Source organism: Pleurodeles waltl, chromosome 12, assembly GCF_031143425.1.
Source record: "Pleurodeles waltl isolate 20211129_DDA chromosome 12, aPleWal1.hap1.20221129, whole genome shotgun sequence".
Taxonomy (NCBI): Eukaryota; Metazoa; Chordata; class Amphibia; order Caudata; family Salamandridae; genus Pleurodeles; species Pleurodeles waltl.
Genome location: NC_090451.1, coordinates 709699989 through 709726351, shown reverse-complemented (window position 1 = coordinate 709726351; position 26363 = coordinate 709699989). Strand labels below are relative to the sequence as shown.

Genomic DNA, 26363 nt, shown 5'->3' with positions numbered 1-26363 from the left:
GATGAGGACCAGGCAGCAGAGAGTGAACCTCTCCCTGATCTCCTCTCCACTGACCCTAAGGATGGCACAGTAGATGGAGTGATCTATTCAGACACCCTCTATGGCCAACCGCAATCTGACTGCAGGCAAGTCCTCCAGCAGTTTGCTGAGCTCTTTTCTTTAACCCCTGGTCAGACCCACCTGTGTACCCATGATGTGGACACAGGAGACAGCATGCCTGTCAAAAACAAAATATTTTGACAGTCAGACCAAGTTAAAGAAAGCATCAAAGTGGAAGTCCACAAGATGCTGGAATTGGGAGTGACTGAGCACTCTGACAGTCCCTGGGCTAGCCTAGTGGTCTTGGTCCCCAAACCTCACACAAAAGATGGCAAGAGAGAGATGAGGCTTTGTGTGGACTACAGAGGGCTTAACACTGTCACCAAGACAGATGCTCACCCCATTCCAAGGGCAGATGAGCTAACAGACAAATTGGGTGCTGCCAAATACTTAAGTACCTTTGACTTAACAGCAGGGTACTGGCAAATAAGAATGGCACCAGGAGCAAAAAAGAAAACAGCATTCTCTACACCTGATGGGCACTACCAGTTTACTGTGATGCCCTTTGGCTTAAAGAATGCCCCTGCCACCTTCCAAAGATTGGTGAATCAAGTCCTGGCTGGCTTGGAGTCCTTTAGTGCAGCTTATCTTGATGATATTGCTGTCTTTACCTCCAACTGGCAGGATCACCTGGTCCACCTGAAGAAGGTTGAGAGGTTCAACAAGACCTAGAAGGGCATGATCATGGGGCTCCCTGAAAAACTCAAAAGGAGATGGGATGTACTCTTGCCATGTCTGCTTTTCGCCTACAGAGAGGTGCCTCAGAAGGGAGTAGGGTCTCCCCCCCCCCCTTTGAACTTCTGTTTGGCCATCCTGTCAGGGGACCACTAGCTCTTGTAAAAGAAGGCTGGGAGAGACCTCTTCATGAGCCTAAACAAGATGTAGTGGACTATGTACTAGGCCTACGTTCCAGGATGGCAGAGTACCTGGAAAAGGCAAGTAAAAACCTTGAGGCCAGCCAACAACTCCAGAAGATGTGGTATGACCAAAAGGCTGCTATGGTTGAATTTCAGCCAGGGCAGAAAGTCTGGGTTCTGGAGCCTGTGGCTCCCAGGGCACTTCAGGACAGATGGAGTGGCCCTTACCCAGTGCTAGAAAGAGTCAGGTCACCTACTTGGTAGACCTAGGCACTAGCAGGACCCCCAAAAGGGTGATCCATGTGAACCGCCTTAAACTCTTTCATGACAGGGCAGATGTGAATCTGTTGATGGTGACAGATGAGGACCAGGAAGCTGAGAGTGAACCTCTCCCTGATGATCTCTCCACTGACCCTAAAGATGGCTCAGTAGATGGAGTGATCTATTCAGACACCCTCTCTGGCCAACAGCAATCTGGCTGTGGGAAAGTCTTACAACAGTTTGCTGAGCTCTTTTCCCTAACCCCTGGTCAGACACACCTGTGTACCCATGATGTGGACACCGGAGACAGCATGCCTGGCAAAAACAACATTTTCAGACAGTCTGACCAAGTTAAGGAAAGCATCAAAGTGGAAGTCCACAAGATGCTGGAATTGGGAGTCATTGAGCACTCTGACAGCCCCTGGGCTAGCCCAGTGGTCTTAGTCCCCAAACCTCACACCAAGGATGGTAAGAGAGAGATGAGGTTTTGTGTGGACTACAGAGGATTTAATTCTGTCACCAAGACAGATGCCCATCCCATTCCAAGGGCAGATGAATTGATTGACAAACTAGGTGCTGCCAGATACTTAAGTACCTTTGTCTTGACAGCAGGGTACTGGCAAATCAAAATGGCACCAGGAGCAAAAGAAAATACAGCATTCTCCACACCTGATGGGCATTATCAGTTTACTGTAATGCCCTTTGGCTTAAAGAATGCCCCTTCCAAAGGTTGGTGAATCAAGTCCTTGCTGGCTTTGAGTCCTTTAGTGCAGCTTATCTTGACGATATTGCTGTCTTTAGCTCCAGTGGGCAGGATCACCTGGTCCACCTGAAGAAGGTTTTGCAGGCCCTGCAAGCAGCAGGCCTCTCTATCAAGGCATCTAATTGTCAGATAGGGCAGGGTACTGTGGTTTACTTGGGACACCTTTTAGGTGGAGGTCAAGTTCAGCCACTTCAACCCAAGATCCAGACTATTCTGGACTGGGTAGCTCCAAAAACCCAGACTCAAGTCAGGGCATTCCTTGGCTCGACTGGGTACTATAGGTTTCTGAAGGGTTATGGATCAATAGTGAGACCCCTCACAGAACTTGCCTCCAAGAAGATGCCCAAGAAAGTGAACTGGACCTTGGACTGTCAAAAGGCCTTTGACACCCTGAAGCAAGCAATGTGTACAGCACCAGTTTTGAAAGCTCCTGATTACTCTAAGCAGTTCATAGTGCAGACAGATGCCTCTGAACATCAGATAGGAGCAGTCCTGTCCCAAACAAGTGATGATGGCCTTGACCAGCCTGTTGCTTTCATTAGCAGGAGGTTACTCCCCAGGGAGCAGCGTTGGAGTGCCATTGAGAGGGAGGCCTTTGCTATGGTCTGGTCCGTGAAGAAGTTGAGACCATACATTTTTGGTACTCACTTCATAGTTCAAACTGACCACAGACCTCCCAGATGGCTAATGCAAATGAAAGGAGAAAACTAAACTGTTGAGGTGGTCCATATCCCTACAGGGAATGGACGTTGTAGTTGAACACAGACCTGGGACTGCCCATGCCAATGCTGATGGCCTTTCCAGGTTCTTCCCCTTAGAAAATGAAGACCCCCTTGAGGAAAGGTTAGTCTCATCCTCTTTCGTTTGGGGGGGGACGGGGTGTGTGTAATGAAATGCCTCCTTGGCATGGTTACCCCCCCCCTGACTTTTTGCCTTTGCTGATGCTAAGTTTTGATTGAAAGTGTGCTGGGACCCTGCACCAGTGGTCCTTCCCTAAACTGTACATTTGCTTCCACAACTGCCACAGCCTTGGCACTCAGATCTGTCCCTTGTAACTTGTACCCCTGGTACCAAGGGCCCTGATGCCAGGGAAGATCTCTAAGGGCTGCAGCATGTCTTATGCCACCCCTCACTCAGCACATGCACGTTGCCTCACAGCTTGTGTGTGCTGGTGGGGAGAAAAAGACTAAGTCGATATGGCACTCCCCTCAGAGTGCCATGCCAACCTCACACTGCCTGTGGCATAGGTAAGTCACCCCTCTAGCAGGCCTTACAGCCCTAAGGCAGGGTGCACTATACCACAGGTGAGGGCATATGTGCATGAACACCATGCCCCTACAGTGTCTAAGCAAAACCTTTGACATTGTAAGTGCAGGGTAGCCATAAGAGTATATGGTCTGGGAGTATGTCAAACACGAACGCCACAGTTCCATAATGGCTACACTGAAATCTGTGAAGTTTGGTATCAAACTTCTCATCACAATAAATGCACACTGATACCAGTGTGGAATGTATTGTAACATGCACCCAGAGGGCATCTTAGAGATGCCCCCTGAATACTAACCCGACTTCTAGTGTGGCGCTGACCAGTTTCTGCCAGCCTGCCACAACCAGACGAGTTGCTGCCCACATGGGGAGAGTGCCTTTGTCACTCTGTGGCCAGGAACAAAGCCTGTACTGGGTGGAGGTGCTTCACACCTCCCCCTGCAGGAACTGTAACCCCTGGCAGTGAGCCTCAAAGTCTCACCCCCTTTGTTACAGCGCCCCAAGGCATCCCAGCTAGTGGAGATGCCCGCCACTCCGGCCACTGCCCCCACTTGTGGCGGCAAGGCTGGAGGAGATCATTAGGAAAACAAGGAGGAGTCACACACCAGTCAGGACAGCCCCTAAGGTGCCCTGATCTGAGGTGATCCCTGCCTATAGAAATCCTCCATCTTAGTTTTGGAGGATTCTCCCAATAGGATTAGGGATCTACCCCCCCCCCCCCTCAGGGAGGAGGCACAAAGAGGGTGTAGCCACCCTCCAGGACAGTAGCCATTGGCTGCTGCCCTCCCAGACCTAAACACCCCCCCACATTTAGTATTTAGGGGCATCCCAGAACCCAGGAAATCAGATTCCTGCAACCTGAACTAAAAAGGACTGCTGACCTACAAGCCTGCAGAGACGACGGACGACGACAACTTCTTTGGCCCCAGCCCTACCGGCCTGTCTCCTGACTCGAAAACCTGCAACCAGCGACGCATCTAACAGGGACCAGCGACCTCTGAAGCCTCAGAGGACTGCCCTAACCCCCAGGACCAAGAAACTCCTGTGAGCAGTGGCTCTGCTCAACAACCTGCAACAAACTTGCAACTTTTCTACAATCTTCAAAGACCTCACTCTTCCTGTCGGAAGCGTGAGACTTCACACTCTGCATCCGACGCCCCCAGCTCGAGAGCCTAAGAAGAAACACCACAGAGAGGACTCCCAGCAACTGCGACCCCATGAGTAGCCCAAGATGCCCCTCCCCCCCCGACCCTTACAGCGACACCTGCAGAGAGAATCCAGAGGCTCCACCTGACCGCGACTGCCTGTAACAAGGGACCCAACGCTTGGACCAAGCACTGCACCCGCTGCCCCCAGGACCTGAAGGAACCAAACCTCAGCGCAGGAGTGACCCCCAAGCAACCCTCTGCCTAGCCCAGGTGGTGGCTGGCCCGAGAAGCCCCCCTGTGCCCTGCCTGAACAGCTAGTGACCCCCAGGTCCCTCCATTGAAACCAATACAAAACCTGACGCCTGTTTTGCACACTGCACTCTGCTGCCCCCCTGTGGGTGTGTTTTGAGTGCCTACTTGTGTCCCACAATGTGCTTTACAAAACCCCTCTGGTCTGCCCCCAAGGACGCAGGTACTTAACTGCTGGCAGACTGAAACCGGAGCACCCCTTTTCTCCATAGGCACCTATGTGTTTTGGGCACCTCTTTGACCTCTGCACCTGACCGGCCCTGAGCTGCTGGTGTGGTAACTTTGGGGTTGCCCTGAACCCCAAACAGTGGGCTGCCTATGCCCAGGAACTGAGACTTGTGTCATACTTACCTCAAAATCTAACCAATACTTACCTCCCCCAGGAACTGTTAATTTTTGCACTGTGTCCACTTTTAAAATAGATTATTGTCATTTTAACAAAAGCTGTATATGTTATTGCTCTAATTCAAAGTTCCTGACTTACCTGTGTGGAGTACCTTGCAGTTTATGTATTTACTTCAAATCTTTAACTTGTGGTTTTAAAAACAAATTAAGAAAATATATTTTTTCTATATAAAAACTATTGGCCTGGAGTTGTCTTTGAGTGTGTGTTCCTCATTTATTGCCAGTGAAGTGTACAAGTGCTTAACACTACCCTCCGATAAGCCTACTGCTCGACCACAAAATAGAGCATTAGAATTATCTAATTTTGCCACTATCTTACCTCTAAGGGGAACCCTTGGACTCTGTGCACACTATCTCTCCCTATGAGATAGTATATACAGAGCCAACTCCCTACACCCTACTAACCAGTAGTAAAGTGTCTGTGCTCCCCACATGGTTGAAATGGCATACTCATAACTAGTATATTTACCTTGTCTATACGTCTCTAGTACAGAGTACAAAATTAACCCAGGGACTGGAAGTTAAATTCCACTAGGAGACTGCAGCACCTATAGTGGCATACACAAACGTGGATGTGCAAACACGGCTACCATTGTAGCATGACTGTAGTAGTTTAAAAACTGCAATTTCATCCTGTCAAAATAACCCTTTTGAAAGGTGAAAACCTCCCTTTTAAATATTGCCAAGTCACTTCCCTATAGGTCATGTAGACCACAAGGTACGATGCATGGTATTTAAAATTAAGACATGTAGGAGTTTAATGTTGACATATCCCAACAGTGACTAGCACCCAAAAGCTATTTTCACTGTTGCAGGCATAACTGTCTTTTACAGACAGACAAAGTACAGATTAAAAAATTAATACAGCATCTTGTGAATGGGACCAACTAGAAAACAACTATTCTTAATAGTTATTAAAAATACAATTCAATTGTAAAGTTGGATTTTACATAAATATTTAGAAAAAGCCACTTGAAGGAAGTTACCCTTTCCCTGCAGGAAGTTCCTGGCATCTAAATTCCTTTGGCTCGCCATCTTCTCTCAGCTAGTATTTAGCATTGAATATGTATGTATGTATGTATATGAGAATTTATATAGCGCGTTCCGGCCTTAGCATCGAAGCGCTCAAGGACATAAATAACGAGAGGGCGACCGAGGGCCAATCACCCTACAGTGGAAACAGCCAAGTTTTCACTCGCTTCCTAAATATCGCGAAATTGTGTTCTTTCCTAATGTCTAATGAAAGAACATTCCAGTATCTGGCCGCCGCCACTGTGAAAGCTTCATCTCCCCACCTGACTCTCGGCGTTCGACAAACCGGAATCAGGTAGGAATTCTCTGATCTTAGGACTCGTCCTGGATGATACCACCTAATCCTATTGGCCAGGTATCCAGCACCTTTCCCATATAGGGCTTTAAAGGTTAGGCAGAGGGCTTTAAAGATAATCCTCTTGCCAACCGGAAGCCAATGGGGACACTTTAAGCTATGGGAAGCCGGAGCTAAGCGTGGAAGTGCCAGAATCATACGAGCTGCGTTATTCTGAATTAACTGCAGTTTCCTCAAGGAACTCTCATCAATGTCCAACAACAGAGAGTTGCAGTAATCCAATCTGGACATAATCAATGCTAACATAACCGTAATTCTTTCCTCCTGCTTCAGGAACTGTAGAATTTTTCTCAAAATGTTCAATGTCCAATAGCTAGATTTGACTATAGCACTAACCTGTGGTTTAAAGCTTAGTGAGTCATCAAAGATCACTCCCAAGTTTCTAGTAGCTACACACGGGACAGGTAGTTGCCCACATTCATCCGGCCACCATCGCCAACTCCATAGTTCCTTACTGCAACCATACAAGACAATCTCCGTCTTATTTGTATTGAGCTTAAGCCAGTTCTGTCTCATCCACCTATTAATATCCTGCATACAATTATTAAACCGATCCGCCACTTCCTCTCAATTGCTCCTGGACACCGGAATGATAAGTTGTGTGTCATCAGCATAAAAGGATGGGATAAAACCATAAGATCGGATAAGTCTTTCCAAGGGGGCCACATAGACGTTGAAGAGCGTTAGACTCAACGCCGAGCCCTGAGGTACACCACATGGCAGATGAAAAGCTGGTGCTTTAAAGCCTTCCCAGCTTACAATATTAGATCTATCACTTAAGAAAGACACCTGAATTTTAAGAGCGGAATGTCTTATTCCAGCCTGATGAAGGCGAGAGACCAAGATCGCAGGCGAGATGGTATCAAATGCCGCAAAAAGATCCAATAGCACAAGAATAGCGCCTTGCCCCTCATCCAGTAACTTCCGGATGGAGTCAGATGTAGTTAATAGCGCTGATTCCGTACTATGAGCCCTTCTAAACCCATGTTGAGACTGATCAAAGCCTCCAGCCTGGTTAAGGAACATGGCGAGTTCATGATTAATGTGTTTTTCAAATATCTTAGCCAATGTCGGTAACAAAGAAATAGGACGAGGGTTGCTTAACCCAAAGACAGTTTGATCAGGCTTCTTTTTGAGGGGAATAACAGTGTCCTGCTTCCACGCAGAAGGAAAGACCCCCAAGGATAGGACTTCGTGAAAAATGATAGCTAATTTCTTAACCACAGGTTCCGCAATCATCTGCAAAAATGCTGGGAGGGCAGGGATCCATGGGTGAGCCAGATTTAATCCCCATTAAAAATTCTCTGATCCTATCCGGCAACAACTGCGGAAAACAAGTATTCAGGGGAGTATCCTGACTAGGAGAGTCCACAGGGTCTATCAAGAAATCCGTCAAGGGGAAATTTACATGCACTTGCTGGATTTTGGTTTAAAAAAACACCGCGATTTGATTACAAGCTGCTTGAGAATTAGGTGAGGTGGTAGGGGGAGCAGGAGGTGTAATTAGAGAACGAACTACCTTAAATAGTTCTTTAGGCGCATTAGATGCATTCTTAATTTTAGTAGAAAAAAAGGCTGATTTCGCATCAAAGCAAGCTGCCTTATAAATTTTTTAAACAGTTCTTAATTTCTCCTCTGTCTCACTAGGATGTAACTTCCATCGTCTTTCTTGTTGACGGTACCTCCTCTGAAGCACCTTTAACTCACTGTTAAACCAGGGCCAGCTAGTTTTCTTAGGCCTGCCCTCCGGCTTTACTATCACTGGGGCCAACTTCTCCATAGCGAGGGCTAAACTGAATTAAACACCTCCAGGGCAGCCAAATGAAGATATAGCTGTGGAATACTTTCCGGGAGCAAACAGTAGGCAGAGATTATGTTTCTGATGCCCACAGAATATGCATGGTGGGACTTTGAGCTTGTTTTTTTAACACTAGAGTCAATTGCTGCTTGAGTGTCAAAACCTGCTTGACAGGGCTGCTGGGTTCACATATATCACTTGAAGCACTCTTGAAAGGGGACAGAACAGGATGCCAAGACATTTCTTTAAGATTCACTGTCTGGTTGATGAATGGTTTTGCTTTTGTCCCAACATACTTCTATCTCAGAGTTCATTGTGGGTATAATGGCTGTCTCAAACAGGAACTTAATGGTAGATGTAGGAGGACGATAGGACCACCATAGTACACTCCCTAAAACACTCCAGAACTCAGAACCCAACTTTAACGCAGCAAAATATATTTGCTATCTTGAAAATATCCAAAAACTGGGTACGGTTGGCCCTGGCAACTTTTACCCCATTGGTTAGGGTGTGCTCAAGAGTTATACCCACTGTTAAAATGGGGTCTCTAGTTGGCAGTCGGTTTGCACCTGGTCCAAGGAGGGACCCTCACTCTAGTCATGATAAGGGAGATACCCACTCAGATAACTCCTGCTCACCCTCTTGGTAGTTTGGCACGAGCAGTCCGGCTTAACTGAGAAGCAATGTGTGACGCATTTGCACATAACGCACAGTAATAAATGAAAACACTGCCTGAGGACACCACACCAGTTTTAGAAAAATAGCCAATATTTATCCCTATGAAACAAACCCAAATACGATAAAAATCCAACATACAGTTGCCTAGTGACGACACTGGAGTCGATGGTGCTGCCGTTGGTAGACCAGGGCTGCGGTGCGGGACGGTGATTGGGTACCTCATGAGTGCTGTCCACAGGCCACGGTGCAGTCAGCAGCACTAGTGTCAACAGGTGGGTCGTCGTCGCGGATGCCCAGGCTGCGGTGTGAGTGGGTGATGCCGGAGTGTGGGGCTTATAGGTCACAGTGTGAGAAGCAGCTTGGTGAAGTCATCCGATGACGGTGTCTGGGAGACCAGGATCGCGGTACGAAACGGGGCAGTGTGGCTCTGTGCGGCATCGACAGGTCACGGTGCAGGCCAGCAGCGTCTCTGTGGTTTCTCCTCTTAAACAGCGCAAAACACAGTTCCCAGTGCTGCAGATCGAGGAAACTGAAGTCTTTGGTGTCCCTGAGACTTCCAACAGGAGGCAAGCTATACTCCAAGCCCTTGGAGAACTTTATCAAGCAGGACACACAGCAAAGTTCACCCTTTGCACTCTTTTCAGGCAGAAGCAGCAACTGCAGGCCAGCCCAGTAAAGCAACACAGCAAAGGGACAGTAATCCTCATTCAGCTCTTCTCCTGGGCAGAGGTTCCTCTTGATTCCAGAAAGATTCTAGAAGTCTTGGGTTTTGGGTATTCTTATACCCCTTCTGCCTTTGATGTTGGCAAACTTCAAAGCAAAGTCACAGGTGTTTCCCAGATCCTTCCTTGTCCAGGCCAGGCCCCAGACACACACCAGGGGGTTGGAGACTGCATTGTGTGAGTGCAGGCAGCACAGTCCTTTCAGTTGCAAAAGACCACTCCTCCCTCCACTCTAGCCTAGATGGCTCATCAGGTTATGCAGGCTACACCCCAGCTCCCTGTCTGTCACTGTCTAGAGGAGAGGTGTGAACAGCCCAACTGACCCAGACGGGGAGTCCACAAACAGGCAGAGTCACAGAATGGTTTAAGCAAGAAAATGCCTCCTTTCTAAAAGTGGCATTTTCAAACTTGCAATCTAAAGACAAACTTCACTAAAAGATGTATTTTTAAATTGTGAGCTCAGAGACCCCAAACTCCATATTTCTATCTGCCCTCAAAGGGAATCTGCGCTTTAAAGTTATTTAAAAGCAGCCCCCATATTATACTATGAGGGAGATAGGCATTGCGACAGTGAAACCCAAAATTGGCAGTATTTCACTGTTATGACATGTAAAACGCACCAGTACATGTCCTACCTTTTAAAAACACTGCACCCTGGGCTACCTAGGGCTTACCTTAGGGGTGCCTGACATGTACCAAAAGGGGAGGTTTAGGCCTGGCAAGTGGATAAACTTGCCAGGTCGAATTGGCAGTTTAAAACTGCACACACAGACCTGTGCAGTGGCAGGTCTGAGCCATGTTTAGAGGCTTACTAATGTGGGTGGCACAACCAGTGCTGCAGGCCCACTAATAGCATTTTATTTACATGCCCTAGGCACCTCTAGTGCACTTTATTAGGGACTTACTAGTAAATCAAATAAGCCATTCAGGAATACAACAATACGGTTGACACAGAGAGCATATGCACTTCAGCACTGATTAGAAGTGGTAAGGTACCCAGAGTCCTAAAGCCAACAAAAACTGGTCAGAAGAATTAGGTGGAAGGAGGCAAAAAGATTGGGGATGACCCTGCAAAAAGGGACAGGTGCAACACCCACCCTTAGCTAGAGCCAGGCATAAATGTGACCCTGACTTTAGAACACTTTGTGGGCATCCTGTGAATCTCTAAGTGCCTCCCTTGAGATCCTGGGGTCTTTTCGTTTACTCCTGTGGTGGATTGGGACTTAAGGGACTTTGGGGCCATTTTATATTTGAATGTCGGCTCGTCCTCTGCCACGGTGACAGTAAATAACTCCATTGCCCTAACATATATTTAGCGCATTGATAGGAACTGCCATCAAGGTGGTTCATACCAATGCATTGTAACTTTGCCAGACTGTTCCATCAAACGTGACAGAGCCATACGGTGAATTTAGATTTTTGTTATTTAAAAAAAGAAAATACCAAAGTGGGACTTACTCTTTAAAAATAAAAAAAGCAATGCCCCCCCCCGCCCCACTGAGGAGGTCATTGAGCACTTTTCAGTGCCCCTTTCTGCCAGATTTTTCCTGTTGGTGACGGCATTAAAAAACATGGTACACCCTTCAAAATTAAGTGGGCAGGCTGTTGAAGACGTTTGATCAAGGTGGAAAGGGATTAGTCTCTGTCATTGTCAAAATATGGTCTCAGGCAAGTTCAGAATCGGAGTGGACTGTAGTCTTTGTGGGAAGGGAACTCTGTCACTGTTGCAAAGAAGTTCCCTGTACACCAATAATTAAATTGGGTCCTAAATCAGAAGGCAAAATCTTTAATCAAGATGAACCTGATTGGTGTATTTAGCTTCAAATACCCCTAAGGTCTTGGTCTAACATGACCGTTGATTATCGTTAGTGCTTTTTGGCACTACTTCTACTTCACGCTCTAAACATGCATTGTCTCCGGTTTTCCTTATTGGATTTTTGTTATTCTGGTGTACTTTTGTTTTGTTTTATTACATTTTACTCTATTTTCTATGTTTGTTTGAGATTTTTATTGTTTTGCATTTTTACGATATTAATGTTTTGATATTGCATAAATACTTTACACACCACACTAAGTTATGCCTGTCTGCTCTGTGCCAGATCCACCAGGGAGTTGAGCTCTGGTAAATTTTGTGTCTTGGAAAATTGTGATTATTTCTTGAGGTCACTAACCCCAAACAGTAGTCTAATTTCTTACACACGTTTCATTTATTAGGTGTTATCTTATGAATTGAAGCACAGAGTTTCAGTTGGTATACAGTATAAAATCATTAAATGATGCTCAGTTGTTGGTTCTGCATGCTTTTAGACAACCAACAAACATTGCATATGCCTGTGCGCAGAAGGGTCTGCAGAACAAAATGGTGTATTACTTTTGTAAATAATCCGTCGAGCCAAAATCCCCAGATAAAAATCTTTTCCCAGTTCTATATTTTCTTCATTTCATGGTTTTGAATTCAACAATCTGTTTGGGAAAACCATAATTTGTTTACCCAACTAACCCATCGCTGAATTCCATACTCTGCTTTTCAGCCATATATAATTTTCTTGGTTCAACTGTGGGCTTCACGTCTGTTTCCTCCACAAATTACAAGTTAAAAGAAACCAGAAGTATGAACATTTCACCAAACACCTAGAAAAATGTAAAAACTGTGGTAAAGAATGGATCCCCACCATGTGGGGAAAAATGCAAACTTGGTGTGGATATTCTGGGGGCGTGGAGGGGGGTAATAGTTATTAAGACCTGATCACAAAGTACCACAAATATCCGGAAAAGAGCCCGGCGCCGAGGGAGAAAGCTTGGGGGCCAAGCGGGTGTTGTGTTAGGTCCAGAGCTGTCGACTCCGGAGCTGGGGAACCAGGTTCGGGTCTCGGCGTCTGCTCAACACCCTGTGATCCTGGGCAAAAGGACTGAATGTCCCCGCGCCTACAAACAATGAATGCGCCCTTGTGTGATGTAACCGGTGCTGAGGTGAAGCCCCATTTAGAGACCGCAATAAATACATAAAAAAGGGTGTTTTGCGGCTGTGGGCGATCGTGGAGCAGCGCTCATGTTTTATGAAGAGGTGAATTAGCGGAGACACCGGTCCTCGCTCTCCGCCGCGGCCCCTTCGCCAGCCGCCCCCGCCGGTAGTGACACCCCCGGCCCGGAAGTGCACCGGAGGCTAGCAGACCTTCCGGGTCGGCTTACTGTTTTTGTCCAATCGAATCTTCTATCGTCCCAGTCGAGCCGCCAAGCACGTCCCCTACTGGCTCCTCTGCTTGTCAATCATTACGAGCTCGCCTTCCGATTGGCTGACCGTGCTCTCGGTTGCTGGAGCCTGCTGGAGTGGGCGGAGTCCCGGTGACTCTTCGGGCTTGATGGCGACCCCGGAGAGGGCCCCCGCAAGGTGCTGGGGGGATGACATGGAGTGCAAGCCTGTGCGAGGTCTAATTGGCCCTCGGCGAGGAGGCCGTGGGGCTGGGCCGCGGAGGGGCCAGCATCACCGTCCTGGCTTCCAGGAATACGGGCCTGGCTGTGGTCCATGGGGGAGTGGGCCGGAGGGCCACGTGCCCGGGCCAGGGATGTGTGGACCAACGCGTGGGGACTGTGGGCCTTGGAGAGGAGAACATGAACTAATGCAAGGGAACTGCAACCCAGGACATCGAGGAGACTTCCATCTTATACCCGGTGGCAATGTGCCAGGAGCCTCTATACCTGGGAGGGGCAATCATGGACCGGACTGGCATGCCCACAGTCCTGGGCGAGGAGAGTTCATGTTAAGGGACACCGACTGGGGTCCCAGGCAAGCGGACTATGGTCCCGGCAGAGGAGACTGGGGTCCCGGCAGAGGAGACTGGGGCCCCGGCGGAGGAGACTGGGGTCCCGGCGGAGGAGACTGGGGTCCCGGCGGAGGAGACTGGGGTCCCGGCGGAGGAGACTGGGGTCCCGGCGGAGGAGACTGGGGTCCCGGCAAAGGAGACTGGGGTCCCGGCAAAGGAGACTGGGGTCCTGGCCGAGGAGACTGGGGTCCTGGCCGGGGTCCTGGCCGAGGAGACTGGGGTCCTGGCCGAGGAGACTGGGGTCCTGGCCGGGGTCCTGGCCGAGGAGACTGGGGTCCTGGCCGAGGAGACTGGGGTCCCGGCCGGGGTTCTGGCCGAGGAGACTGGGGACCTGACCTAGGAGACTGGTTTCTTAGCCGAGGAGCCCGGGGTCCCGACCGAGGCAACTGGGGTCCCGGCCGAGGAGACAGTGGTTCTGCACAAGGAGACTGTGGTCCTGGACGAGGGGACTGTGGTCCTGGACGAGGGGACTGTGGTCCTGGACGAGGGGACTGTGGTCGTGGTCCTGGACGGGGGCACTGTGGTCCTGGACGGGGGGACTGTGGTCGGGGAGGAGGAGATTGTGGTCGGGGACGAGGAGACTGTGGTCCTGGAAGAGCAGACTGTGGTCCTGGAAGAGCAGACTGTGGTCCTGGAAGAGCAGACTGTGGTCCTGGAAGAGGAGACTGTGGTCCTGGAAGAGGAGACTGTGGTCCTGGAAGAGGAGACTGTGGTCCTGGAAGAGGAGACTGTGGTCCTGGAAGAGGAGACTGTGGTCCTGGAAGAGGAGACTGTGGTCCTGGAAGAGGAGACTGTGGTCCTGGAAGAGGAGACTGTGGTCGGGGACGAGGAGACTGTGGTCGGGGACGAGGAGACTGTGGTCGGGGACGAGGAGACTGTGGTCCTGGAAGAGGAGACTGTGGTCCTGGAATAGGAGACTGTGGTCCTGGAATAGGAGACTGTGGTCCTGGAATAGGAGACTGTGGTCCTGGAAGAGGAGACTGTGGTCCTGGAAGAGGAGACTGTGGTCCTGGAAGAGGAGACTGTGGTCCTGGAAGAGGAGACTGTGGTCGGGGACGAGGAGACTGTGGTCGGGGACGAGGAGACTGTGGTCGGGGACGAGGAGACGGGGGTCCCGGCCGAGGAGACGGGGGTCCCGGCCGAGGAGACGGGGGTCCCGGCCGAGGAGACGGGGGTCCCAGCCAAGGAGACGGGGGTCCTGGTCAAGGAGGCAGTGGACCCATGCATGGGCCCAGTGGGCTGGAGCAAGGATACTATGGACCGGAGGCAGAACTGTGGGGAACTGTTCAGGCAACTTGGTGGCTTTCACAATTTCTCTTTTGGTGTGCACAAGCAGATGGAAGACCAGGATTGGGAGAATATGGACAAGGAGGCGGAGATAATGGGCCCAAGAGAGGAAGCTGTGCAACTGAAAGAGGAGGCATTGGTGATCGAGAGACGTTTTTGCACAACCACCACTCATATCCTGGAAAAGGGACTTGCGAACTAGATAGAGAAGTGTGTGTGCAAGGGAAAGGAGACTGTGTGAAAACAAAAGAGTCCAAGCCATCAAACGGCAACAACAAACTTGAGCCTGTCAGTGAAGTGGGGGAGAATGCTATGGAGCAGGGTCAACAACAAGAGTGGGAAAAGATGAAGAACACGGCTCAAAAGGAGCAAGGCCCCATCAAATTAGAACCTTCAAAACTAGGTTCGCAAAAAAAAGAACTTGTAAAAGCAGATCCTCTTAAGACAGGGCTTTCAAGAGTACAGCCTCCACAAGCAGAATTCCTGAAAGTAGAACCACCAAAGATAGAGCCCCCAGAAGAAAAGATTCTAAATAATGAGAAGGTGAAAACAGAGGCAATGAGTACTAAGACTCCAAAAGTAGAGGTTCCAACATCAGATCCTCCAAAGATGAAAGTGCTGAAGCCAAAGGACTCGAAGGCAGATTCTCTTAATGCAAAACTCTCAAAAGACATTCCAGTGGCTAAACGTCAGAAAGCAGACACCTCCAAACCAGAATCTCCACAGGCAGTACTGTCAAAAAAAAATAATGTGAAGGAAGGCCCACTAGTGAAGTCTCCATTACCATCAGCGCCTCCGGTACACCAACATACCTTTTACCGTCCGAGCAGACCTAGTTTCTCAGTTCCACACAGGCCACCAGCAGCCCTAAAGCAATTGCCAGTGCACTCTGTGACACCCCTGATGCAAGGACATTATGTGAAAAACAAAGAGTCCAAGACAACAAAAGGCAACAACAAATTTGAGTCCCTCAGTAAAGAGGGGGACAATAGGAAGGAGCACAGTCAATTACGAGAACAGGGAGGGCTCAAATACATGACTAAACAGGAGGAAGGCCTCAACAAAAAGGAACCTTCAAAACTAGGTTCGTCAAAGAAAGAGCCCATAAAAGCAGAGTCTGCTAAGGTAGGGCTCTCAAGAATACATCCTCCAAAAGCAGAATTCCTTAAAGAAAGACCACCAAAGACAGAGCTCCTAAAAGCAAAGAATCTACAGAATGAGAAGGTGAAAACAGAGACGATGAGGACTAAGAATCCAAAAGCAGAGCTTTCAAAAGCTGAACCTCCAAAGGAGAAAGTCCTGAAGGCAAAGACCTCTGAAACAGAAAGGGCAAAGCTGAAGAAAGGCCCCACAAAAGCAGGACTATCAAAGGCAGGGCCCCAAAGAGCAGAGCATCTAACTGCAGAGTTCTCTAAAGGCATACCAATAGCTAAACTTCAGAAAGCACGAACCCCCATACCAGAATTTCCACAGACAGAATTCCCAAACGATAACATGCGGGAAGGCCTACTAGTGAAGTCTCAGTTACCATCAGTGCCTCTAGTACACCAACAAGCATTTTTTCAGCCTTGCAGACCTCCCCAGACTTCCTCAGTACCGCATAGGCCTCCAGCACCCCCACAGCAATATCCAATGTACTCTGTGCCACCCTTGATGTCTCCTGATCCATCAGTATGCCAACCAAGATTTCCTGTGGTCTCGTATGCACCTAGTATGCCTTCACAGGTGCCTCAGCAACTTCCATTAATGCCACAGTCAACAGTTCCCCCTCCATTTCTGTCTGTACCCCAGCTGAGGCCCTCTGGACCACCCTCTCACCTACCAGGGCTTCCATTGTGTCCTCCCTTTCTCCATATACCCATGATGGAGAACAATGAATCACCCCCACGCCAACCTGGGTACTTCATGCTGACCTCTATGCCAACACAGGACTTCCCTGGTCCACCAGCACATTTGCAGCGTTTCTCATTGCAAGTACCAGTACCACCTGTGTCCCCTCTAGTGATTCATGGTCCACCATCTCATCCGCATGCGCTTCCTGAACCACCAGTGTATCCACAAGAGTCTCTAATGTCTTATGAGGTGCCCAGTAAACCCCAAGTGCCTCAGCAAGAAGGCATAGTGAGGCCACCCCCACCAGTAGTAATGGTCCATGCTCCCTTTAATCTGACAGATGCCTTTCCGTTCAATGGGCCTTCAGGATCAGTCAGTGGTCCTTATTCTTATGAAGGAACCACTGTTATGGTTCCAATTCCTAATCAAGGTACCACCAGCCCTGCTCAGATGGTCTTTAGTATGCCTCATGCTGTTCCCTTCCAAGATGCCTGGTATGCTTGTGCTCCCCTCAGTGCTACTCCAGGCACATCGTACACTTCACAGAAGGACTCTAACTCTGCTCATTTCACCTTTACTGATCAGGATGTATTGGGTACTACACCTTCAAATGTGGAAAATTTGGATGTCCAGAAGCCTACACACAATGTCGCCAACGTTCAAGAGAGCTCTTCTCAACCCTGTCACGGTGATGAAGACATAGACTCCTTCATGGAAAAGATTAAAACGGAAATGCAAGCTTTGTGGCCAGATGCAGATAACTCCCTCAAGTCGAGAAGTAGGAGCAGATCATCTTCATTAAGCTCTCCACAGAGAAAGCATAGTCGCCTGACTCCAAGTAAGCATTCTAGCTATTTGCCTCGGTCGAGGAATCTCTCTCCTTGGTCCAGAGGTCGATCTTGGCATTCAAGGAGTCGGTCTCGGCATTCTAGGAGTCGTTCTCGTGGTTCGAGGAATAGATCTTGGCGTTCGAGGAGTCGGTCTCGGCGCTCGAGGAGCCTGTCTCGGCGCTCGAGGAGCCTGTCTCGGCGCTCGAGGAGTCTGTCTCGGCGCTCGAGGAGTCTGTCTCGGCGCTCGAGGAGCCTGTCTCGGCGCTCGAGGAGCCTGTCTCGGCGCTCGAGGAGCCTGTCTCGGCGCTCGAGGAGCCTGTCTCGGCGCTCGAGGAGCCTGTCTCGGCGCTCGAGGAGCCTGTCTCGGCGCTCAAGAAGTCGGTCTCGGCCCTTGAGGCGTCGGTCTCTGCGCTCGAGGCGTCGGTCTCTGCGCTCGAGGCATCGGTCTCTGAGTTCGAGGCGTAGGCCTCTGCGTTCGAGGAGCCGGTCTCTGCGTTTGAGGAGGCAGTCCCTGCGGTCAAGGAATCGTTCTCCAAGGTGAACCTTGTGCTCAAGAAGTAAGTCTCTAAGTCGATCCCCGCATTTGAGAAATCAGTCTCCCAGCCGTCTAGGAACCATTCTGCACTAATGCTGGCAAACAAAGATTCCATAAATGCTCCCAAGGCTTGGATTCACTGTCTTTTGGTAAAGGATAACCCATCATCTAATTTGTCTCAAGATTGCTGGCCTCCCTTGCCTGAAGACAAGCCATCAATCAATGCATACATATATGTCTATGAAGGACTGTTCACCAGAAAGGGCCAGCCAAGAGTTCTCAACGGACAGTAGCCAGTGTGCATTTACTTGCTTTGGTCATCAAGTACAGCTTCATCTACAAGCCTGTTTCAATGGAGGTATTGTTCTAGAGAGCTTTCTTTACCACATGCAAATCTTTATCGCACTCCAGAGAGTTAAGGCTGTGGATAAAACAGTGTTCCACATTCCAAAAGTGTCGAGATGAAGGATAGGTTTCAACACATTAGTGCATTTTGAGGTTCCAAAAGTGAATTCATTTCAGAAGAGGGAGTGTCTGCAGTAGAAGAAAGTTCAGTAAATGTCTGATCTGGGTAGACAGTTCAAGTTTCCTCTGTTTTTTGAGGAAATGAGACACCTTCGAAGGCTGCTGGGCATTTTTTTTTTTTTTTTTTTTAGATGGCAATAGTAAAAGTAGGTTTTGGTTGAGGTTGTGTGTGGTTCCAATCTCTCCATACCTGACTTTCTCGAACAGTATTCTGAAATCCAGAACATGTGCACAGCTGTAGTTTCTCCCTGTGAAAGCAATTACTTGCAGAACTGGCACTAAATTAGTGGGTGTATGCCCTTGAGGAACTTTGCCCATAAAATATTTGCTTTGTTCTTGTTGAACCACATAAACCTCAGAACAAATGTATGATCTCTTGTCAAGAGCTGGATATTTTTTTGTTACATGGGGATATTTCCATGAAGTGGTATTTCGGGGTTGTGTTCCTTTCGCAAATATGAACATTTGAAAACTGTTTCTGGCTTTTGCAGTAAGATGTTTCTTTCTATATATTGTGACAAAATGAGACTGCTTTTGGTAACGAAAAGAGGAATGATAAATAAGTATGAACCTCTACAAAATAGAATGCACAGACTTTTGCTGTTAAGCTGTGACCAGTTATGAAAGAAGTTTGAAGCCTATTGCATTTAAAAGGTAGTTTGCAACTGCATTAGTGCACTACCGTTGTACTTTTTGTATGAAATCTTGTGGCTCATCTGTCAGCTCACTCACCTTTTCTGACCTGCTCAGGTGCAGAGCGAATGGTGCTCTGGCTTAATACTATCAGTACTGCACCATCCACTCTATAGCATAATAAACATTCAATAACAGACTCTGTTTTTATACTTAGCTCCTTAATGTCTCTACCCAAAATGGCAGGCTCCCCTTGGGGAGGGGAGATTTTTCTAAAGGCATCGACCTTGTGCTTGAAAACACTGTTTCTGTGAAACGCCAACGTTAAAATTGTGGTTCTTCGTACATGATTGCATGCAGTCCTAGATGTTGTTATTGTTGCCCAGAGCCCGTCTGTGGGACCAGCAAAGGCACTGCAGGAGGTAGGGGAAAGTATGAGGAGCTTGGAGAGAAGGATTGTCGGAGCAGAATAATCATTTTCATATCTCCTTTGCTGCCTATGCCCCTCTTGTTGATTCATACCTCTTTTTCCTGATCCTTGAATTCACCAGCCTTGGTGAGGTTAGGGGTAACTATCACACCTAGTAACGTGGATTAACCAGAGCATTATAATTTATCGGGTGCAATAATTACAGCCACAAGTTAAGCCATTTAATATAGGAACTAATCTACATATTCTAGTGCTATCTGCTCCAAAATCTGCATGTGCAAGTAGGCATTTTCCACAGTAAATTGTGGAGATGAGGTAATTATTACAAAACCTGTGCTTTCAAAGCCTATGAAAATAGAAGTTGGTGGTGGAAAAAAACAGACCACTCATAACGTGGGCCTTGGTGAAAAGATGAAGGTCCTCTAGGTTACTCATGTGTAAAGATGGGTGACTTGAGTGACCCTTTGCTGCTGCAGTACTTGATGGTAAAGAACAACATTCTGTACACTTTGTTCCTAGGCGTTTTTTAACTGTCATTTGCTAATTCTGAAATAGCTGTGCAGTACATTTAGGCCTGTTTTACATCTCTCCATGGGGTAAGCCATGAGATGCTTCCACATAAGCCATGGTGGTCACCCAGTCGATTATATTTTTCTCTGTATTTCTGTGTTGGATTTATATCTTAAGTAATGTCGAGAAGCTGGTTCTAAGAATGGTTGAATCTCAAGTTATCGATTTCTTCCTAATAGCATGATGCAAAATGTGGAAGAGTGGTTGAGAATGGCATTGTTTTTTTAGAAATCTAATGTAGAAAATTGATGGACCTATAAACAATTTGAGGCATAGTATCTGCTAATCTGGATTCCTGCTTTCAGCCTTACAAAGCCATGTCTCAGGTGAGTGAATGTTGTAGGATGCCGCTGCACGCGCTGTGCTGCCAAAAAATCAAGATTATAGAATGGCAGGGTTCCTGAGCGTTCCCAATCACATTGTTGGATTTCCGGTGAAGTGCCTTCTGTTCCTGTCATGTAGTGAGCGTCATTTGTAAAAGAATGTTCAGCACAACTTTCCAGTCCCCATAATCCACTCAGCAGAGTATTCACACATACCTACTCAATAAAAATAAACCGTATTGAAAATAGTAGCTTGTAGCTTACATCACCTTATGGCGGTGGTGGTAGTTTGCCACTGCCCTTCTGCAATAACTATTCCTGCTAAGTTAAACTTGATAAGCAAATGAAAAAAAGGATGAATGATCTTAAATGACCGCGTTACCAGATCCTAAAGAATAGTTTGCAGAATTCTCAGTTGGAACAGTCTAGAAACTCTTTAGATGCTTAAACGGCCTAGTCTTAAAATATTTGAAGTCTGAGTTAAGTTTATATGCAACAGAAATCTTTAGTGGCTACTCTTTTGAAAAGCAGTACTAATAAGCTTTTCCAGATAGGGGAAATTTGGGGAATTGATTGTTAAACAATTAATCCTTTTTTTTTTTTGGCTTTACATGTGGATGTCCCATTGAGGAAATGGTTGCTTTGGATCAGTCAACAGTTTAAAAATGACAGTACAGATGATCATGATACAGCTTCTCAAATAATCATAATATATAAAAGGAAGGCGATGTTCAGAAATCCAAGCTGAATAGTAGTGTAATAAGTCTGAAGCGGTTTTGCCAAAAGGAAAGCGTGATGGAGCGCACACCAACTCAAGGTAAATGGAAGCTGCTGTCTTAATGAGTTCAAGGCTAGCTAGCATAGGTGAGCTGGTACTGTATGCTCAAACTACCTTTTCTTGCGTTCATTGATGTGACTACTTTTATTAAAGAAATGTTGTGGCAGAAAATTACCACAATGAGTAGTGGTGCAATGTCTGGATTATTTCCATCAGGTCAAATATAGTAGGATCAGACAAATCAAGAGTAAGATATCGAAGGCCTTCATTTGAGTGTTAAACAGATATTTGTGGAATGGTTTTTGGAACACAGGAAAAATGTATGCTGTGTGCTACTTCAAATATTAGTACTTCATTGCTGTTTAGCTCTGTTTCAAAGGCCAAAATCACAACCTATCCAGAGATGAACTTAGAAATATAGTCCCTTAAAGATACTTGTGTATACAGAATACATTTCAGACTTAGAAGGAAGCCGTCTAGAATTACTGCTAAATATCTGTGCAAGTCAATATCTGTGAGCAGCCGAGGTAGGTTTAAGCATGTGTAATACAAATGGTAGTTGTACTTATAGATATTTATTTATTTTTGCATGACCAAACAATTTCCCTTTGTATATCCCTCTTGCTACTGACTCCCCATCAATGTTGGACTTGTTTCTACCACAAAGATGCATTTATACAGTCACCTTGTAGGGGTAAATGTATTTGTGCAGAAAACTACTTGTAGATGTTTAGCTGATGCCAACAAACCTACATGTTTGTGAGTGGAGTCACTCATTCATGTAGGGTTTATTTAGGTAACTAGTACCATAAAAGCTAAAAACATACACAAAGAAAACATCACATTTCATATACATGAAAAAAAATAAGTTATAACAAAGATAAAAATCAATACATACAGTAATAAATACTACTGGGCTTAGAACTTAAACATAAAACTGCACAGAGAATACTCTGGCACCATATACACATAAGAGATTTTTAAAGTTATAAATCTGTACAAAATGCAATGGTTTGTTCACCGATCAACACCAAATACAGAACTGAGAGAAGAAGCACTTCCCTGGATGATCTACAGAATTGATACTCAAAGTGCGGCCCTTTTGACCTTTACATGCAGCCCCCACTGCAGCTGTAGCAGTAGGCTGCTGTTTACTGGACTCTCACAGGCAATACTTTATTTAAACATTATTGAAGATAAAGAAAGGAAGTGAGGAATTTGTCCTGTACCGCTTAACTGCAGGAACATTTTCATTTTTTAAAATAAAATCTTGCAGCAAATGTCTGCCACTATGATAAGGGTCCTTAAAAATTCAAAGTGTTTTTAATTTACACGCAGGACCATTTCATCTTACTACTTCAGATTTTATTAGTGCATGGAGATTTTTTTTTTTTTTTAGAACAATAGATTTCAAATATAAATTCAGAAACGTTCATTCATACCCCCATCTTGATAACAATGCCAATAATGAATTAAGTCAGTTGTCTGCACTCTTTGATAGGCCTGATTTGCTATTATACATGAACAACTTCATAGTTTATTAAATAAAACACAGGAGAAGGGTTCGCACAGCACACATACTGAAGTCATGCATTGTGAGGTCCTCCTACATACAATAATGAAGAAAATGAAGGGAACGTGAAATAAAACAATTGCCTAGGATCACACAATTTGGTAAATTGGGGAAGCTGGGATTAATGCCAGGTTTTCTGGTTTCACATTGAGCGATTCAGCCACTAGATTTTTCTGCTTTGCTGCCCCCTATGCCCCCCATAATGCCACCACCCCTCCCCCTCCAGAGCCCCCCTCCTCCCTTTGATCGCCATGCTGCTAGCATCAGTGCGGCCCTCGGTCACACCACAGACCAAACTTTGTGGCCCCTTGGAAAATGTTTGTGAGTACCCATGATCTACAGAGTCAATTGCAAAAACATGCAATTTTGGACTACAGATCCAACACAGTCACTGCACAGCTAGCTTCTTTGGGCCAACAGCAGTGTAGTATTAGGGATGCACACACTAATTAAGAATTCAGCCATGAAATGTGCTGAGCCATGTTCGTCATTGGGAAGATAACCTGCAGTTATATAAAACTATACGTACAAGGCAACTCCACATGAAAGGATAAAATCTTTGCTTTATTGGTCCACATGGCTCCATGAAATTTAGTGATAGCAGTAACTAAAACATGTTCAGTATTTGATTTAAGAATTTGTTGACCTGTGGCAGACCTACGGACATCCAGCAGCCTGCAGACAGGTGCAAGCCACTTCCTGCGAGGGACTACATAGGCGGGATGGCAAAAAAATACATGGGGCAAATTTTCAAAAGTGGCGCTACAAACTGGGTAGACCGTACTTCCGTGAGATGACCAACTGCTAGTGAATGATCTTAATGGTAGGGTTCCTACACGGAATTGGAAGTACAGCTTCCTGTCCTTGGGGGTCATAATTATGTCCCAAAATGCATCATAGCTTTGTGCATTCTTCAGATCAATAAAAATGTGAGACAGCTTAGAATGGATTGCTACATGCAGTTCTTCAGAATCTAACATCTTCCAGGACTTATTATTAAAATCAAGTTTCAAGGGAAAGGCGGCAGTAGTTGGGCAGTCCCAAAGCTTGCTCCATCCAAGCAAATACAGTGAAGCCTTGACGTATTTAAGCCAGGGGACACTAAGAGAGTGATCAGCTTCTATTACAGCTTGTAGGGCGTCGGTATCTGAGGCAAGCTCTGGACTAATCCAGAGCCGTCTCCAAAACAGGACAGGACATAAACGAACTTTAGGGCCTATTGCCTTGATGCCCAGGTCCTTTAAAAGAGGAAAATGAAGGGGTACTTGAAGGTTGAGACACCAGTTTCCTTTAAAAGATATTTTTGACTGCTAATATTTCTTGAGCTTTGACATAGCCCCTTAGCCCCCGCACCATATAAAGTGGAAATAATAGTCCTAGTCTCGTAGATCTGAAGTGCTGTGCGGATCGGTTTGGTATATGAGGTGCTAAAGTCCTTGACTAAAACCCCAGTGTACTGTTTTTGCATCGCCACCTTGGTGATATGGGATTTCCAAGACCCATTTTCAGATATTGTTAAACCAAAGTAACCAGAAGATTTTGCCTTTTTAAGAACTACCTTCCCTTTGTATGATTTGTGGAGGTTGAACACCATTAGTTTAGTTTTGGAAGTATTGATCTCCAGTCCCTGAGAGAGTCAAATCGATTTAAGAGTTTCTGTAAACCAGTAGGAGTCTTGGAGATTAGGAGAGTGTAATCTGCAGACAACAATACGGGCACTTTACATGCACCTATACATGGTGCATCTGCCTCCACCATAGGTAGAAAGGGGACAATGTCATCAATTTATTATGAAACACACTATTATCAGGGCCTCGCACCGCCAAGGACCAAAATCTTACCCAATCCTTATCAGATGCAGCTTCATTCAATGCAGTCCACCATTTCTCATCCTGCATACGCTTGGCTTTACATATGGCAGCCTTGTAAGATCTTCTGGCTATGTGAATAGAGGCTATAGCCTTCCTTTGATAGCTTTGATCAGTTGTTTTTTGAAGGCCAGGCAGTCCCCATTATACCAAGGATGTTTCCCTTTAAGACTTTTGCCACCAGGGTTACCTCCAACCATGAAATGGACCCCAATCCTTTCAAAGCAACCTTTTTATGGGAGGGATGTCTATGGAGGGAACACCCCCACATCCGATCTTTCTCATACGTAGAACTGAGATCGTCCCAATCTCAAGGCTCAAAAGTGACATTGAAGTCGCCTGCTGCAATGATTTTGGAATAACGGGGGCACTGCCTGAGAAGCATGTGGAGAGTGCTAGAGGACAAGCCCCCCCCCCCACCCCCCCGGCCTCTCTAGCATAGATATTAATAATAATAATTACTCTGGACTTCGGCCCAAATGATAACTGAATACCTAATATATCAATAGAGTCAATGGGTAACTGTAATATGCATCAGTTTAATGTTGATCTAACCCATGGGTACTCGCAAACATTTTCCCAGGGGCCAAAAAGTTTGGTCTGTGGCGTGCCTGGGGGCCGCATTGATGCCAGGGCGGTGGCCGTTAGGTGGGGGGACTAGGTGGATTGGTGGAAAAGTAGGTGTAGGTGAAGCAAAGGATATAGATCTAGTGGCTGAAATAAATAGTGGGAAACCAGAAAACCTGGAATTAATCCCGGCTTATCCACTTTTCCAAATTGTGTGATCCTAGGCAATTGTTTAGTGTCACTTTCCCTCCTTTTTCTGCATTATCACATTTAAGATGACCTCGAAATACATGATTTATGGTGTGCGCTGCACAAAACTTGCTTCTATGTTTGATTTAATAAACTATAATGTTGTTTATGTATGATAGGAACCCAGGCCACCCATAAAGTGCACATACCAAGTGACTTGCCTCTTTAATTTACTATTGATGGTGTTCTCAGGGTAAGGGAAATAATTAATGTTTCCAAATTTATGTTTGAAAACTATCACTTTAATAGGAATGCATCTCAATGCACTGATAAAATAAATTGTACTAAGGCGAAAAGGTTCTGCATGTTAACTAAATACACTTAATTAATTTTGAAGAGACTGTCTTAGTTTTACACTTATGCTGCAAGATGTCTTTAAAAATGAAGGCGTTTCTAAAGTTAAGTGCAGAAGTCCCTAGTTACTTCCTTTCTTTAGCACCAATTAAGTTTGAAATAAATGACTGTGTGTGTATTTAATATTTTTGTTAGTGCGGAGTTGAGCAAACAGCTGCCCAGTGCTCCTGTTGCCCCAGGGGCCGCATGTAAAGGTCAGAGGGGCCGCATGAGGCCCGCGGGCCGTACTTTGAGTATCCCTGATCTAACCCATGTGGTTAAACCTCCAGAGGGTCTACCCCTCTTACAAGGAAGTGCTGGAATGTGGAAATTCAGAAACCCAGACCGAAAGAACGGGTCCACTGCCCATATTTCCTGGAAAAGGCAGATAACGTAATTCTCTGTAAATTGGTCAAAAACTGGCAAAGAGATAGCAGAACTTAAACCTGCCGCACTCCAGGAGACAAGACGTACCCCTTCATTATAAGATACTGGGCGCAACATAGATGTAGTCG

At 46.5% G+C, this 26363-nt stretch overlaps 1 protein-coding gene across 1 annotated transcript; it reads left to right on the top strand.

Moving 5' to 3' along the window:
* Window positions 1-13000: 13000 nt before the first annotated feature.
* Window positions 13001-20308, top strand: LOC138266947 (uncharacterized). The gene has a single exon (XM_069215747.1). It carries the CDS (start codon window positions 13053-13055, stop codon window positions 18003-18005), a length of 4953 nt encoding a protein of 1650 aa, XP_069071848.1. The 5' UTR covers window positions 13001-13052; the 3' UTR covers window positions 18006-20308.
* The last annotated feature ends 6055 nt before the right edge of the window (window positions 20309-26363 follow it).

Coding starts and splice junctions, on each gene's coding strand:
- LOC138266947 (XM_069215747.1), top strand. CDS start 13,053: ATGGCGACCCCGGAGAGGGCCCCCGCAAGGTGCTGGGGGGATGACATG.